The sequence below is a fragment of the Apodemus sylvaticus genome, chromosome 11, assembly GCF_947179515.1.
Source record: "Apodemus sylvaticus chromosome 11, mApoSyl1.1, whole genome shotgun sequence".
NCBI classification, from domain to species: Eukaryota; Metazoa; Chordata; class Mammalia; order Rodentia; family Muridae; genus Apodemus; species Apodemus sylvaticus.
The window spans coordinates 69,057,308-69,075,823 of record NC_067482.1 but is presented as its reverse complement, the minus strand read 5'-3'; the positions used below and the strand labels follow the sequence as shown (position 1 = coordinate 69,075,823).

The window sequence follows — 18,516 nt, the reverse complement described above, 5'->3', positions numbered from 1 at the left end:
GCAATGAGCCTCTACCTTCATGGTAACAGAGCTCCAAAGAACTCCTTGCTCTGTCTTATCTCAGCACAAACGCAGCAAACCACAGCTTGGATACTGTGCTACATTTATCTCCAGCCTTCACTATTTTCCTTTCTACTGCCTTGTCCTGCAATGACAGTGTCCCAGACTCAAATGCAGACTAAAGAAAAAACAGTAAGTATATATAACTTTCTTTTTAAACCAAAAGTTAACTCATTTCATTGAGAAACAACAAAATTGTTAAATCTCCCCTAACAGCTAGGCTAGGTTCCCTTCTTAAGTAGAAAAAAGGTCTTATTTAGTTAGAAAAGCCACTCTTTGAAGTTCTTGCACATGAACTGAAACAACAGCCCCTCCTTAGAGCACAGGCAGAGGGATGCTTGGAACATACCTGCTTGGCTGACTTGGAACATACCTGCTTGGCTGACGACTTTCAGTTTGTCACTAGGTGAAGATTGCTCTACCTAAGTTTAAATGAGCAAAAAATAAGAACAGTTTGTCATTATTATATAGTAAGACAACTAAATTTTAAGGCCTTTATTACATAATCAGAATAATGGGGATGTATTTCCTGTGGCTAGTCAAACAGAGCTAGCAAGTGTAGCTGCCCATGCTTCTGACCAATCTCTGACATGAGTCTTCCCCATCTTGGTGCATCTCTGGAGACTGAATGCCACAGTGGTGAACTATGATCTAAGCTGCCAGCTTTCCCTGAGGTCAGTTAGTCATTTCACATGTGGGTCTCCACTTCTGCAGCCTTACAGTACTGAGAGAGAAGCACTCTGGTGCTACAGTACTATACTACTTCATAGTCAAGGAAGTTGTCTTGGAGGATTATATATGACTGGCCATGAGTCACAGGTCTGGGAGTATGTGGCAAAGCTAATGTTTACATCCAAAGTGATGTTTTCTAAGCCACTGCTCATTGCCATTTAAGTACAGGGAATTAAATCCTCATATAATGATTTCACTAGATATTTACTCCAGAGTCAAAGATAAGAACAGTCAAAGAGATAAAGTAGCACTAACTGGAAAACAGCTGAATTAATAACATGCCTGTTCCACAGGCCTATGTTGAGATCCTAGCAGCCATGTAAAAATCTGGGTGCAGAACATCACATTTGTGACTGAGAGTTGGCAGGAGAGATGGGTAGATTCCATTGGTCAGCCAACCTATTTACATCTCAGGTTAACTGAGAGACCCTGCTTCAAAAACTAAGGTGGAGAGTTATAAGGCAGACACCTGATATTGGCCTCTGGCCTTCATGTGTGCATGTACACACACACACATGCATTCACTGTGCGCTCCTACATGAACATGTGCACATACTATACCCACACCTACACAAATAACAATGATGGTTCCCCTGCACTAAAACTAGTGCATATTGAGTACAAACACAATTCAAGAGAAAATCGTAAGGCAGCAAAGGCCATCAGAAGCTTCCCTTGAAAAGTTTCCACTCAAACCACGTACAACAGTTAACTTCTTCTCTATCTTAACCGAGGCTCTTTAATTTTAGACACGTGCACTCCTAGGTGTGGATGGAATCGATTTACAAACAGTTATCGGAACTCTGTCCATAGGAAAATACTACTAATCCAGGCATTATCTGAATGGCTAGCCCAACTACTTTGTAAAATAATACAAAGTAGGTTACAACATGAGCTGTTCATAGGCCAGGAGCAAATATTTGAATAGTTCTTTTCCCATCTTTTACAATTACTTACAGTGTTAATGTCAGTCTCTGTTCTGGAGTCTTCTTCTAAAAAAATAAAAGTAAAAATTTACTTAGAAGGTCAGTTTAGAAAGTTCTTGCGGATAACTTGAAGATATGCCTAACACCTACTTGATTTAAAGGCTGTTTCTGTAGGGTATTTGCGAGGTCTTCCTCTTTTCCTTTTAATAATTATTGGCTGATCATCCTAAGAGGGAAATGAAAGAAAAAAATCCCCATCAATAAAAGAATAATTTACCCTCCCTTGAATCAATTCAGCGTTCCCTTAATAATAGGAATGAAGCCCAGCTTAGGCACAATTAGGTTATAGAGTTGTGTTTCTTCTCACTGTATATAGTCCCCTTGCCTAGTGAGTACTGACAGTCCTATGAATCCAGAGTCCCACAGGAATAACATACGTTTAGTGTGTGTTGTCCCAGACAAGAATTATGTCTGGGATTTGGTTTAAGCTACTTGTGGTCAAATGTTATCTCCTACAAACAAACAAACAAACAAAAAAAAACCTAGTGACTTTCTCACAAGAAACCATTAAAGAGTTGGTAAACTAGCAATGGCTGCTTTGGGATTTAGAGGTCTGAGTTAACTGTCTCCTTGAATGGGCTGGACGCAGACATGGCTGGCATGGGGAAGCTGCTACCTCCTGGGAAGCCCGACTCTGCCTCACTGCGCTCGCTCAGTCTCCTGAAGCTGCTCCCATTTCCTTCTGCAGCGCTACACTGCAAGGCCAGGAACCTGACACTGCCCCTGGCAAAATGTTGGACTGACCCTATCGAATGATGACATAATTAGGTTTCACCAAGTGAACAAAATTAATCAGAACGATATTAATAAAGCACAGTGTTTAAAACAGTGTCCTGGTGCATTAAGAACAGCTAAAAATGTACTTATGAAAAACTCACGCAGAGACACATGACACACTTGGAAGTTATTTTGAGAGAATAAATATGAAACGCGGTTCTCACCTCCTGTGACTTGACGCTGCCATCATCTTCACTCGGCTCAGCCTTGTCACCTGTACCCTCACTGCTGCTGAGCTCATCTGTGGAGAAGGCAGGGCTCAGTGCCAGGCTGGCGACCAGGTAAGCTTTCACCATGCTTCAGAGGAGCAGCACCATTCCAGACACACATGCGTGCTTCATTTGCATATGTCCATAATTAAACCAATAAACCCAACTCCAGTTAACTAAGAACACACCCTGAGAAGAGGATGCGACTTAAACAACCCCTGACTTGGTAAGCACGAGCCTCTGTGCTGGACGGAGGGAGCAAATGGCACCAGGACTCTCCAGCAGACGAGGGAGGCTTGGTGGAGGCCTGGGGCCCGCACATGACTCAGCTCACGGAGGGCTTTCACTCACCTCTGTCTTCCAGGCCAGTGCTGCTGTTTGTCTTTGAAGTGACTGAGGAGCGTTCCTCCAGATCGCCAGAGTTCTCTTCCTGTAGGGAAGTTGACAAGACCAGAGGCTTCATTTTCAAATGTAACCCTGCATCCATTCATCACAGGGGCAAAATACTGTGAGAGCCACAAGTGGAGGATGAATACAATAAAAACTGTCCTTTGGACAAAGCAGGGAAGCTGCACACAGAAACTCACAGTGATGGTGACAGTAGACACAAACCCTATATTGCAAGCTGAGGCCCAATTAAATCCCAGCATGGAGAGAAAGTAGGTATGAAGTCCCAGCTCTAGCTGAGGAACCATTGGCAACTGATAGCTTCAGAGTGAGGGAGAGACAGTTTTCTTTAAATTGTCGCCCCTGGTAGGTCTAAGGCCACCCATCCAAGAATATATGGGCAGTACAAATTGAACTTAATAGGTTAAAACAAATTTGTTTCTGGGTGAGTAGGAAAGAGATTGGAATATATATGTATATATTTCCAATGCACTTTTGAAAGTATCTTTTGATTGGTCAATGATCAAAAGTTTCAATAACAAGTTCCTATTTGACACTTAGAATAGTTTAATCAATGTTTTTTTTTTTTTTTTTTTTTTTTTTTTTTTTTTTTTTTTAAATACAACCATTATTGAAGTTACTGGAACTGTTAAAAGAAGATAACAAAAACTGAAGGCAGAAAAGCAGATTTAGATACAAAATAGCAAGGTTAGGTTTGATTTTATTTTTCTTCCTACAAAATGTCCTTTGTGAACTTAAGACAAACTCCAAAGGAAGAACTACTATAAATAGCATTTCTTTACGGAGTGGTAGAGGAGAAGGGTACAGGGAAGGAGAAAGAGGGAATATGTCAAAAAGAACATCTGGGGATTTAGTTGAACTAATTTAGAGTAGTAATCTCTAGCAGTTAGATTATGCACCAGTAGTTGACAAAAGTTTTGAGCATAAGACAGCAAGTGAACCCTGAAAGCTGCAGTAACAACTAGGCTAGCCAGACATGCCCACAGGTGTAACCACTTTCTGAGTAAAGTCCCACTCAGCAAAAAGAAACTCACACTTCAAATATTTTCTGGACCAAGAACTTGTGACTAGAGCAAACCTAGTTCTTCCAGGTTTCATGCAATTTCTGCTAAATAAACACAGTATTCAATGACTCCTAGTGACTTAATGCTATACTCATAAATGCATCTCTTAACCCTAATTAGAGTAGCTTTTATTTAACACAGGGATTAACACAGAGGCCCACAACTGGCCAAGGTACAGAAAATAAAACACTGATGTATGCTTAGCCCTAAATTCGCTATCTATACTATAGCCCTCTTCCCTAAGGCTCAGAGATCATCACAGGGGCAAAATACTGTGAGAGCCACAAGTGGAGGATGAATACAATAAAAACTGTCCTTTGGACAAAGCAGGGAAGCTGCACACAGAAACTCACAGTGATGGTGACAGTAGACACAAACCCTATATTGCAAGCTGAGGCCCAATTAAATCCCAGCATGGAGAGAAAGTAGGTATGAAGTCCCAGCTCTAGCTGAGGAACCATTGGCAACTGATAGCTTCAGAGTGAGGGAGAGACAGTTTTCTTTAAATTGTCGCCCCTGGTAGGTCTAAGGCCACCCATCCAAGAATATATGGGCAGTACAAATTGAACTTAATAGGTTAAAACAAATTTGTTTCTGGGTGAGTAGGAAAGAGATTGGAATATATATGTATATATTTCCAATGCACTTTTGAAAGTATCTTTTGATTGGTCAATGATTGCTAAGTAATAGGAAATCCAGTTCTGGTTCTACTACACAGTAGCATGACTACAAATACCAGCAATACATTGTATTAAAAACTGGAAAATACAATGTTGAGTGTTTTCTACCATAAAGAAACAATAATATTTAGGGAAATAAATAAACGTATTCTCTCTCTCTCCCCTTTAGGGAAATAAATAAGCTTATTTCTCTCTCTCTCTCTCTCTCTCTCTCTCTCTCTCTCTCTCTCTCTCCCCCTCCCTCCCTCCCTCCCTCCCTCCCTCCCTCCCTCCCTCCCTCCCTCCCTCCTTCCCTCTACATCTTACTGGTCCATTTTTCAGGAACTTAATTAAGTATCAAACAAAGCAAAACACATGTGCATCACACCACATCTCAGTCTTTCCACATATTTGTGGTTTTGGCCTACTTTGAGGCAGATTCTTCCTGCCTGGTAACGAGGATGGCAAGAAGCTTGTGTTATCTCCAGCAATAGCAGTGAGCTCAGGCAGTCTTTATCTGTGTGTGATTACACGATGAATGTTCCGCTTAAAGGAGTCCTAGGGTATCCAGAGTGGAAGGTCACTGCATTTAAGAATAGGCTAAGAGAGCCTGCAAGTTCACTTAATGACAAATCTAATCACATGATGCTGAAACCCATGGGTCATTCCCAAGTCCCTTTACCTCTGGAATACCCAGCTTTCCCTGGGGACCTTGAAACGACTATATGACCAGTACCAAGACATAGAATAATTTAAAAAAAAAAAAGAGAATTAAAACGCTGTTGTCACTTTTTAAATATTCTAGTAGCTTTTTATGCGTTTGGTCTTGGAGGGCATGGGTTTAGAATGTGGAAGGTCTGCCCACCTGAGAGCACAGCTGTCTGTAGAGCAAAGCTTTTGACTATGTCCTCATTAATACTCAGGATATATAGAGAGTGACTTCCAACCTAGACTCAGCTGGTGTTTACTCACACCCAGGGATGTGGGAGGATGCTGCCCAGTCTTCATGGCTGGGACGGAATGTTAGGGGATGACTGTCTGAGAACAAGCACTAGGTCTCTCAAGAACTCTACCAGCTCCTCAGGACTAGTGTGAACTCATTTTTATTCTCTGTTTTCCACTTTTCTGGTGCCTGGGGTTTTTTCAAATCCAATTTTTATCTTTTTTTTTTTAGTTTTGCCATACCAATTTGATAATGACTTTATTGCTTCTAAAAGTGATAAATCCTTACTTCATGAACTGTCTTAGGAATGGTAAAATCCCCCACCCCCACCTAATTTACTGATCACTATTACTGTAAAATATGTTAAGTAGCTTCTGAACATAGCTTCTGTGTAGGAAAACACTGAAAATATAGAAAATATTACCTATGGATGCTTTTTTATGTTAAAGGACTGAAGATGGAGCTCAAGATTCTATGTACACTAACGAAATACTCTATCTCTGAGGTATTAGATTTAAATAAATTATTTAAAAGCTTACATTAAATTGAGGGGAAATAAAGTTTCTTTAAATTGCTTCTCCTTCATTTAGAGTGTTTATTGTCTTATGATCCTAGTTGTGAACAGGGCAATGAGGAATGAGTTAAAAGCCTATTTCTTTGCCAGGCAAAGCTCAACTGAAATTCATGGTACTATGCCACTTTTCTTTCTTTGGCTGTTAAGTCTTTTCTTTTTATTTAGTTCACCAGTCCTTGTGGACACAAGGAGAACTGCTTTAGCCAGCTTTTATATTTGCATAGAACTAGGGAGAGAAAAATAACATGGATAAGAGAGACAGAGGCCATAAAGAACAGCCAGTCTCAGAAAAGGCTCAGAGACCACTCAAGAAGCACACATAGGAAGTGTGCAAATCTGGGACAGCAGGAAGGAGAACAGAGGTAAGGCAAGCAGCCACAGGCTGCTTCCCTGGAGCAGTGGGGAAGTGCTGATCTGGGCCTGTCAGACTTGGGGCAGAACGTAATCAGAGGCAGCACATCAACAGTTAATACGCATCGCCACTAGTGCACGTACTTCTACGATAAACTGCAAGCCAGAAGAAAACACCTGAAAACCTTGAGAAATAAGTAAGACAATTGAGCAAAATAATAAGCAAGCATTATATATAACTTTCATATTCCATCTTTTATAATAAGCTGATTATTGTCAGAAGCATAATGTAGCAGAATAAAAATGATAAATTTTCAAAATGATGCAACTCGGCTACCTCCAAACTTAAAACCAATTAGCAGAAAAATACCTTTGTGTCTTGTGGCTCAGTCTCAGAATACTGTCTCTGTGTTGTTTCTATTCTGGAATCCAGGACATCTGGGCTATCATCTGTAAATCAGTGTGGACAGAATCACAAAAGAACAAAAAGTAACTGAAACTGAAATACAGTTTTATTTTAGGAGAGCAGACTTTTTTTTTGGTCTATGATACACTAAAGTCAAAAGTTATTCTAAATATTTTCAAAATGTTATGGGATTTGTTGGCTTGCTGAAGAAAGGGAACATAAACCAAACCAAACCAAACCACCAAAACTTCCAAATGTTATCAGGGAATGATAACTTAACTCTGAGAACCTAGGACAGTTTTCCCCAGAACTCAGGAATGGATGCAGGAGTATTGAGAGTTCAGGGAGACTCTCAGCTACTTTTCAAACCTTGCCTCAAAGACAAAAAGCAAAACAAAACAACAACCAAGAAGCTCACAGGACACCCTGAGTCTAGAGAAGGGCCGGGTGCTTGGAGTCCCAGAGACAATGCAACTTTGCTTTCTTGAATAAGTTCCATCCAAGAGGCACAGAGCCTGAGACCTGGGCTGTGTGAGCAGTTTTGCTAGAGGAAATGAAGTAAACCTCTCAGAGCTTTACCCTCTACTCACTAGATACTATGAAGATAAACTGGGCCTATATTAAATAGAGTACCATAAATTATATCTGAATATAAAATATGAATTCAATTTACTACCACACGATAACCACATGCATCTAATTAAATAGGAGAAAATGTATTCTTTCTATATGTTCATTTACTTGTATTTAATAAATTTCTACTATGTGTCAGGAAATTTCTGATATGGCAGCCACTAGCAACATGTGTTTCAGTATTACGCTGTAGCCCAGCTAGGCCTAGTCTTTATGTCCTGCTGCTCAGTCTCTTGAAAAGGTGAGATTCCAGGTCCATGGTATCAGGCTCAGCATTAAGACAGAAAACTTCATGGTGCTGTGTCATTGTGTATTTATAGATTTGTTACTATGGCCCATATTATCTAATATACCAAAAAAATATTAACGAAAACAATTCAGCCTTTCATTCACACTGACCATATCCAAATGCTCAACGACTTCTAGCAGCTAGTAGCCAGTAACAATGAAAGACTTCCACTCTTGTAGAAAGTTCTATCCTATGGCTGTGATAGGCCATGTTATCAACAGGATGAGGCAGCGGTATTATCATGTGTGCCTCACTATCTCTGCCCATTATCTGCCCATAAGAGAATCCCAGCATACACTGTTGTCTGGCCGGGTCATTGGTCCCATTACAGAGATTTGTGAGATGTCCACAAGTTGGGTTTTCTGTAGGAAATAGTTTCATATCTGCATCCAAGTCTGAAAAGATCCTATTGGTGTCTCCAATTAGCCTCAAACGTTATGAAGTAATAAAAAGTTACTATCTTTATGAATTATTTCCTTGCCCCACGTTATTAAGTAAGAATAACTTTTCTGACATCTAAAACAGAAGCACATAGGAATACCTAGTTCTTCTTCTGAGGAGTAATCCTGCTTTCTGTTTCTTTTACATATTTCTTCCTCTTCAACCTGGAATTAAGAATGACCATGTTACAGGCAGCAGGGTCTGGCTGGATCCAGTCATTTAAAAAGGGTGCATTTGACCACTTAACAGAGATACAGTACCTAAGTGTTACAATGGTAAGCAGGCACAAATGATACACAGGACTCTAACATCCACCTAACTTATATAAAGAAATAGTGTTTGAAGTCCTCCACTGCTGGTGGGGCTGTAAGATGGCACAACCACTTTGGAAATCAGTCTGGTGGTTCCTCAGAAAACTGGACATGACACTTCCGGAGGATTCTACTATACCTCTCCTGGGCATATACCCAAAGGATTCCCCGGCATGCAATAAAGGCACATGCTCCATTATGTTCATAGCAGCCTTATTTATAATAGCCAGAAGCTGGAAAGAATCCAGATGTCCTTCAAAGGAGGAATGGATACAGAAAATGTGGTATATTTACACAATTGAATACTACTCAGCAATTAGAAACAATGAATTCACAAAATGTTTTAGGCAAATGGTTTGATCTGGAAAATATCATCCTAAGTGAGGTAACCCAATCACAAAAGAATACACATGGAAAGCAATCGCTGATAAGTGGATATTAATTAGCCCAGAAGTTCTGAATACTGAAGGCACAAATGACTCCCATGAAGAAGTATGGAGAGGGTCCTGATCCTGGAAAGGATTGATCTAGCATTGGAGGGGAATATAAGGGCAGAGAAAAAGGAGGGAGGTGATTGGAAAATGGGTGGAGAGAAGAAGGTTTATGGGACATATGGGGAGGGGGGATCTGGGAAAGGGGAAATCATTTGGAATGTAAACAAAGAATATAGAAAATAAAAATATTAAAAAAAATAGTGTTTGAGCAGCACGAATTGGTTTTAAAGAGCTTAAAAAACAACAGCAACAACAGAGTTGGACGGGTAGGAACATACGGGAAGATGGACGACTGGGAGGAGAGCAAATATAACCAAATCATACAGGAAGCTTTCAGAGAGCCAGTCAAAATCCAAAACCACAAAAGGAAAGAAAGCCTTTCTACCACCTTTCTTCATGTTAGGTGAAAACCCTACATACAATACATGAGCACATAGGTGAACTAGGAACATACCTCTTGAGGGTCTGCTTCAACACTGCAACCGCTCAGAGCTCCTGCGCTGTCTTTCCCACCACAGCATATGTCTGAAATGGTAAATACAACAACTAAAACCATATTAGAAAACATATGAAATCCCTGACCTCCAGCCTCCGGATGTTTGTACATGTAGTCAGGGGAAACTGTCTAGTCATCCCTTTACAGCAGCTAGGCATAGGCACTGTGAGCAACAGCTCAGATCAGTGTTGATGGATTCTCCGAACAGTGCTGATAGGGAAGTCCCACTGTCTGTCACTGTTATGTGAATTAAGATCGGTGCTACAAAACTCAGTTTTACACAGCAGAGTTCAAGGCCTTCTTCCTTCAGCTTTGTAGTCAAACAGTGTTAGGTGTCCAAAGAATCCCCATGACAAACTGCACCACAGCCATCAGATCAGCAAGCACCACAGCCTAATGAGGTCAGGCACAAGGCAAGTGGCAAGTGACAACTGGGCTGCCTGGAGATAAGCTAGCATTCAGGATGCTGACAATGTGCTTGTAACCAAGCAAATCTGGAGACATAGTACACTGCTCATGTTTTTGGGGATCAGGGACATGCAAAATAGTACTCTACAATTGGAAAAAGCTGCAAGAAGGCTGCAATATTCACACATAACAGAAGCAAAAAATAATAAAAAAAACCCAACTGTGCCGTATAGTATAATGTATTACTAACTGCCGTTACAATTAAGTAAATAATTAAGGACTTACATAAAATAAAGAGAACAGAACCTCAAAACATACTGCAAAATAGGCAAATATTGTGGAAATGGTTTGTAAAATGTGGTTACCATTAACCTAAACAAAGTAACATATCTAAGTATCTTTATGAAACTAAAACCATACCTAGTTAATGCAGAATAGTAGTTCCCCTTGGATGGGATAAAAGAGAAAGAGATTGTGTCAAGGTAGCCCTATTATGGGGACTCACTACATTTGTAACATTTTAACAAATGAGTAAGACAAATATGCTACATTTTAAGGTATGATAAATGAGGTGATAGGCACACAATCTATCAATCAATGTCACTGTTTTGTTATTGTCTAAAATATGATGTCCATATATGAAAATTAAGTGTATGATGATAATGTGATCTTGGATTACATTACCAACAAAATTAGCAGAAACCAACAAAACTCCACATGCTGGTTGAGAATGGAATTCTCTTTTTAGAGCTAGTGACCTTCAGAGGTGATGTATATCAAGGGCTGACTCTTGAATGTGATGTGCTGATCTATTATCATACTTAGCCTGTGAGAAGTTCATATATCTCTACCATACAAATCCAATAAGTCTGTAGTTTGTGCCAACATTGTACTGAACCCACTGTGAGGCTGCTGTCAAAGTTCTAGTAGTTAAGGTCAAATAACACTTAGCTGTATAGCCAAATTCCTCAGTCTCTCTCAGCTCTTCCTGAAACTACAAAGGCAGTGCTTAATGTTCACTTGATTGGATTACATAAACTACATAAGAACATTTGTGATGTAAGAGGAGTAGAGTATAGTACATAGAAGACTCTCAAGAAACAGTAATTATAGTCAACACTATAGTTACAACTTACCTTCCTGGTTTCGAGATTCAGAGTGAATTTCTTCATTGATTCTTGACTCTGAATTTTCAACCTAAATATACAAAAGGCAGGTAAAAAAACCATGTGTGTACCTGGCTGTTTACAACAAAGCTGTCAGGACTCGGGGGCATGTTCTCTTCAGTTTACCCAGAAGGTCAAGGGTACAAAGGCCTGCTTTGTGAAAAAATTCTATCCTACTAAGTTATCATGCTTCAATGTTTATTCTCCTTGCTTTTAAAATGATTTTGGAAAAAGCAAAATAAGAAAAAAAGTTCATGTTCCAATATTCTCTTTCACTCAAAGAACTCTTGCAAGTTCTCCTCTTTAGCTATAAAAACTCTTGAGCTTGGTGTAGCACACACCTGCAACCCTAGCACTGTGGAGGCTGAGGCAGAAGGATTGCTCTAAGATGGAGGCCAGCTGGTCTACATATGAAGCAACAGGTTATATAGCAAGACTGTTTCAAAAAGTTAGAAAATCCCAATCAACAAAACTCTTAAGTATTTTTATCATAAGATTACGTATTTGGCAATCATACTTTAAACTATACCAAGTCTTATGTCCTACAACATTTCACATCCCTTATGCCCAGTGGAGGTTGCACTCTACTGGGGACTTGGAGTGAGGGGTGGGGGCACACATGGTCTGGTCCTGTAAGTTTCAACTTAAGAGGGCAAATTAGAGCGCCACTCCAGGAGCTTCTCTTTCTTTTCTGCACAGTCTGTGAGCATCTAGGTACAGAACTGGTTGGTTCAATAGACTGAGCTCAGGACTCTGACCCCACAGTGCCTGGGAGTCAGAGAGCTCTCCCATTTCTTCCAGGACACTGGGAAGCATGGCTAATGGAGATTGTGAGAATTTTATAAAACTGTTTACCCTGGTATTAGGTTCCCTACAGATATACCGAGGCAACACAAACATATCTGCAGGGATTCAAAGCAGGTACTCCTGGGGAAAAGTGTTTATTCCAATCACAGTTCAGTCTATTCAGATAAGTCTACTAACATAGTCTTAGCTCTCAAATTATTTTGTCCACAGTGACAAGAAAATTTAAGATATTATAATTGAATTTGCAATCCTATTATAATAAGAACCAGGAAGCTCAGAGTGGCTTATCAGGAATGTAGGTGACCTTGGAAAAGATCAAATAAAGGCTGCTCAGCTCAGTGGAGAGCATGTTTCCACATGGCCTCCTGTCCACACAACTCCTTACACAGCAGTTATCTCTTTTCTACTCATCCTTAAATGAAAAACACAAACCACCATCAAAAACCAAACTATTATTGCTACTTACATTTAGTGATTCACTCATCAATAAAGCCTCCATCTGTGGTTCAGCTGTTCAAAAACATGAGACAGAAGGAAACAACACTGTTTGAAATGTAGAACAGCATATTTAAAGCTTTCCAGAGCAGGGGAGTTGAACAAGACAATCTCAAGTGACCTCTATTTTTGTGAATCGTAAAATTCTGACCAATCATTTTTTACAACCTGTGTTCTGCGTATTACCAGAAAAATAGCTTGGATTTTTACAATAGTGTCTGTAGCCCATTAAGTCACTGCAGTAATTTAACCATTTCAATGATCTGTAACTAAGGAAAAGGTGGAAGATCTAAAATGTTATCTGCTAAACTGCAGTTAACACTGGCTCATTTAAAAATAATGCCAACAGATGAAAGGTTAGATCCTTTCCCCTCAAACAGCAATGGTCTGTTTATATTCTTTGGAACTTGAAGTACAAAGCCTACTGTTTCTCCTCAACAATGACAGAATATACATTTTTCTTTTAAACAGCCTCCTTCTATGTAAATAGATCTCTTATTGAATTGTGCCTAAACACAGTAAAACAGTCTAAAAGTAGATATGGGAACCACATAGACTGAGAATGCACAAACATCTCCTTCTTGACAGTGAACTTATACAGTATTTAAAGACCCATACCCGTTTAACCAATAGATTAATATTCTGGATTAACTTCGGCATGAATGACATCTTGTTGTAGTCTTGAGGACTGTGAATTTCTGTGTAGAAGGCTCCTAAGGCCATTTGAGATGTTTTTGTCCAGAAGAGTCCTTAGTTATGCCCCTTCCCCCAACTTCTCAGAGAGCAGCCATGATATGGATTATATGTAGTATTCCTTGAATCTGAATGATCCACTTTTACTGCACCTTACTCATGGCATGTAAGTTGGTTCTCATAGCACCTAGCCTAATGTTTTGTTGGAGAAATAATTTAAAGAGCTAACCATAGTAGATATTTATTGCTACCATCCTAGCATCTTCTGCAGGAACCCAGACTCTGGTATGCAACACTATTCAATACCAGAAACAGAGCACTTGGCGTAATATATTCCTTAGGATTCTGGTCTGAACTAGTACAAGGACATTTTCCTCAAGGCTCTGCTTGAGAAAGCAGATCTATAAGAGGACGAGTGGAAGAGCTGGGATTCAGGCTTTACTGGCTATGCCTGTATCAGATGCTCCTTGGTCATGTCCTGCCTTGTCTCAGCTCTGGAAGCTATACACTTTCTTTAAGGTAGTATCTGTAGGGTTTTATGTTGTTTGCCATACAAATGACCCTGGCTGTGCCACTTGACTTGTAAGATATTTAACAAGAGAAAAGGGGGAAAACAGGAAGGAAGAGATGAGAGAGTAAAAACCCTCAAAGTGAGAAGTTTCTAGTAACTTCCCTCATCATGGTACTGAGGATTGAACCCTCTATATGATATGGCAAAATTGACCACTGAGCTACACCCTGACAGAGCAGTTCTTTTCTTCTTAATGTACGGTCGAGAAGAAAATACTTTTCTATTGTTATAATTTTCCTTGTTTTTATTTCCTTATCTTAAGGGATCTCAGACTAGTGGAGCAGAGGGAGCTCCTCCTCTCTGCTTCCACCTACTCAGATGCCTTTCTTACTCTTTTCTTTTTTCTTCCTTTCTTTTTGAAAATCATAGTAGAAGAATAAGGTACACCTTAGATTTATAGTGAATTTTGTCTGGAGATTTTTTTGTTAGTAGCGGTATTAGTGATTAAAACCAAGGGCTTCACACATGCTAGGCAAGTGCCATACTTACTGCTGAACTGATTTACACGTTCAGCCACTGTTGAAGTTCAGTACTCCTTTTAGTTACTGTGAACATAGCAGATGAAGGGCCAATTGAAAATTCCCTAACTCAATCACAAACTCATAAGGCAGATAATATCTTAGTAGTGTTAATGTGTGTTTTAGTTACTTTCTCATTTGTGATGAAGCATAACCTTTCGAAACAGCACTACTATCTAAAGACTAATGTTCAAGTTTATGAGCCTATGGGGACAGTCTACATTTAAACTGACAATATTTTGCCCTGATGTCCTTCATAATTGTCCAGAGTATATAGTGGTCTCGAGACTAAAACATTTGAAAGCTATTGCTCTAATCCTAATTCTGAGGCTTACTCTTAAAAGTTTTATGGTTGACAATAAAGAATGTCGGAAATTGAAAGAAGTGACACAAGCTAAGAGTGGTTCTATACTGTGACTAGGGGAAAAGCCATCATGCAAAAGCCATCACACTAGGGTGTAGGGCACATGGCTGGGTACTGCAAACAGGCTGCAGCAGCCCTGGGAGTGCAGCAAGGGCATGGAGAAACACGCAGGGAATGAAGCACTTGCACCCAAACAGTTTTCCTTTTTCCATGATTATTTGGAGATGCCAGATTTAAACAATAAGCCTATATAAAACCGGATGTGAAAGGGGGTATGTTAAAAATGAAAGAATACAGGGCTCAAGGGCGAATTCAGCAGTTATGAGGGTGTGCTGCTCTTGCAGAAGATCAAAGTTCAGCTCCCAGTGCACATATAAAGTGACTTACAACTAACTGCCTTTAACTCCAGCTGCAGGAGATCTGACAGCTCCGGCTTCCCAGATCACCTGCAAATACTCATGTGCACACCTACCTATCCAAATAAACAAAATTTTAAATAAATCTTTAACAACAACAACAAAACAGAAAAATTAATTTTCTCTGAATTATTTTAAAAAGTGAGAGTCAATTTCGTAGTCTGCCAGTGTTTGACTCTAAACTGCCGACCAACTTTAAGCTGCAATGAAAGATAAAGACCAGTGCAGAGACAGAATGGACAGCAGACAGTGTGAATGGACAGCAGACAGTATGAATGACTGCTAGAAGCAGCCTACCTGCCCCACTCGGCCTTCCAACACACAGGTTCGCGGGTGCCGCCACAACTCCATGAGTTGTATCTTCCTCTGAACTCACAGATATCTATGAAAATCCAAAGCACCACAAAAATAAAGAGGTGAGCCTAGCTGACAACTCTGGTAAATTAGACACCTCCTCCCTCAGCATCTGGAAGGAATTTAAAAATCTACTTCCCATGAACTGAAAAATGTGCATGTCAACATTTAAAAACAAAACAGGGAAAATCAGTTCAATCTCACATTTCACCCATCAATGCTTCTCTTACGGCAAAAGGCTGAAACTCTAGCTTAGCACAATCCATGAGGTCCTTCCTGATTAAGCTTACTCCTTAGCCAGAATGAAGCGTTACAGTCGGGAGCCTGAAGTACCACAGTATCTTCCATCCTTTCTCTCTGCCTAGGTTTTCTCTTCTTTCTATTCCAATAAACTTCAACTCTACTTTTAGAATTCTGCACCAATGTCCCTTTGCAAACTCTCCTTGCTGCCTGTCCAGTGCTCTTTTGGGGTAAGCTCCCTCTCCACTGTTAGTAATCTCCATTCACTGCCAGCTCCTCACACTGTTGGCAGGACAGAGGTATCAATCTAGAACAGGAAACAAGAGTCTAATTGTGTATGGGACAGATCTATCAAAATTAACAGTTTTATTCAAAACATGAAACCATGAAAAGGGTAAGCAGAGCTATGGCAAGACCCAATTTCCATTTTTAAAGACACTGGACATGGCAACATAAACCACCAGAAGGGCAGTAGCAGAAGTCCAGATCTAATGGGAAACCACTCAAGTCACTGAGGCACGGATAGCTATGGGAACAGAAAGTCATGGACTCATGTTTTTTTTGGACAGCAAATTAAACATGGGTGACAGAGAGACTGAAGGTGGCTCCATGTCTGACCCAAGGAGATGGAATTGACAGTACTTTTTTTTTACTAAGGTTACTGAAGTTCTTGGTTTTTCATCCCATACGGTGCCAACACCACCATGTCTCGGGCCTTACCTCAGTTGTTAAGCTGGCTGACAGTTCCAATCCTCCTATATCCTTCACTGGTGACTCTTCATTGCCTACTGTAACTCAAAGAATTAACATAATTTTAAAAATTGAATGCAAAAATACAGGTCACAGAAAAAGGAAATGCATGCTATCTGGTAGTCAGAGCCACCACTACACTTGCTGACATTTTACTGTAAGCAAAAAAGCAGCAAAACGAAGTGCACTGTGGGGAAGGGGCTGGAAAAGACAGCGGCCACTGGCTCATCTGTGGAGAATGGAATTCCTTCTTTGCTTAAAAAGGTAAGCTGCCCAGAAAGGAAGATAAAATATATTAGTGGATTTATCTTTCTTCCTAGCATCGTTCTATAGTCAGCTCCATTAAATTTGTCTCTAAAAATATCTAAACAACATTCTGAAACTTTGAGATTTATAAATACCTGACCCGACCAAGAAGGTGACGTATGGTAGACTCACTTTGCTTCCTGACACAGTGAAACTGAACACAGAATTAAAACCTGTCAGGCAGATGCAGAGACAATGAGGTCTTCTCAGGTGGCAAGTTTATCACATCCTTTGTAGCTCTGGCTTACTTCCCTTACTTGTCTCACACAGAAGCTGATAAAGAAAAGCAAGAGCCTTTATTTCCCCAAGAGCCTGCAAATTTTTTCTTGTTAAAATGCCTCTATTTGCTCTTCCAGGGGACAGATTAATAAAAGAATGTAGTGTAACTGATTTACACAACCATTGGAGTATTCAATTCATTCGAGGTTAAATGTAATGGGAAAGGTAAGTTATTTATTTTAATACTTAAAATAGTTTTAGTCCTAATTTTCTGATTTAAAAAATATTTATTTATACTTATGTACATTGTTTTGTCTGCATATACATTTCTGTGAGGGTGTCAGATCCTTTGGAACTAGAGTTAGTGGTGACCTGCCTGTGGGTACTGGGAATCAAACCTGGGTCCTCTAAAAGAGCAGTCAGTTCTCTTTAGCTGAGCCGTCTCTCCAACCCCTTTTATTCTTGAGATTGAATCATTTCCCCTTCCCCTTCCTCCCTCCAAAATGCCATAGACCCCCTCCTTGCTCTTTCAAACTTATGTCCTTTCTTTTCATTAATCGCTGTCATGTGCACATGTATGTACACATAATGCACACACGCACTTCCAAGCACACAACCTGCTTAGTATGTATAACGTTACTTATGTGTATTTTCATGGCTATTTGGTGCTAGACAACCAATTGGTGTGTTCTTCCTTGGAGAAGACGCCTTTGGCATTTGTTAATGCTGCTTAATCTACTAGCTGCAGCTTTCTGAAGCTAGGCTTAGTGTTGTAAGTTAGTTCCTCTTTAAATGTTAAGGATGCCATAGTTTATAAAGCTAAAATCGATGAATCAAAGTCTATTGGCTCTTTCAATTCTAACTCAGAAACTGAGTTTGTAGAATATGTTGTTCTCCACCTCATCCTAAACACTTGAGTCACTGTGGTAGAATTCATAGCTGTCTTTCCCACATTGATTATCTGTGCTCCTAGAGCCTAGCATAGCAGTAACTGTACACAGCACCTGAAACTGGGTAGTATAATCACTGCACTATACCTTTGAAAGAGATTACTGATTCCCACAAGAATACTAAGTTTGAAGAAGGAGCATGGCCCCCCTTCCAAATATTCTAAACTGGAAATTAATGCATCTTACTTGAACTGCCAACTCAGTTAATAAAATTAGGAGTTGGAAATGTTATGTAGCTCAGTTGCAGAGTATGTGAGAGGTCAGGGGTTCAATCCCCAACCAACCAAAGTACAGACAGGATGGACAAAGCTTAGAAACTTGCCAGTCATGAAAATCAGCATGTTTAGGTGCCTCCCCTTAGCCTCCTGCCTCTTCTATACTGACTTATGAGCAATGGTCTAGTTTTAATGTTTAAGACACAGGATT

General features: G+C 39.9%; 1 protein-coding gene across 9 annotated transcripts in view; it reads right to left on the bottom strand.

Annotated features, from left to right (window-relative positions):
• Positions 1-18,516, bottom strand: part of Bod1l1 (biorientation of chromosomes in cell division 1 like 1) — a 56,035-nt gene that overhangs the window by 9,366 nt on the left and 28,153 nt on the right. For 5 of the 9 annotated variants that reach the window (XM_052199657.1, XM_052199662.1, XM_052199664.1 and 2 more), the window contains 12 exons: positions 16,586-16,653; positions 15,569-15,653; positions 12,681-12,724; positions 11,378-11,438; positions 9,792-9,883; positions 8,633-8,696; positions 7,134-7,213; positions 3,116-3,194; positions 2,720-2,796; positions 1,869-1,944; positions 1,750-1,784; positions 410-482 (listed from right to left, as the gene is read on the bottom strand). In XM_052199657.1, the coding sequence (XP_052055617.1) occupies positions 410-482; positions 1,750-1,784; positions 1,869-1,944; positions 2,720-2,796; positions 3,116-3,194; positions 7,134-7,213; positions 8,633-8,696; positions 9,792-9,883; positions 11,378-11,438; positions 12,681-12,724; positions 15,569-15,653; positions 16,586-16,653 (834 nt within the window). The remainder of the gene's footprint in view (positions 1-409; positions 483-1,749; positions 1,785-1,868; positions 1,945-2,719; positions 2,797-3,115; positions 3,195-7,133; positions 7,214-8,632; positions 8,697-9,791; positions 9,884-11,377; positions 11,439-12,680; positions 12,725-15,568; positions 15,654-16,585; positions 16,654-18,516) is intronic. The other 4 variants (XM_052199660.1, XM_052199663.1, XM_052199659.1 and 1 more) reach the window with 3 other exon arrangements.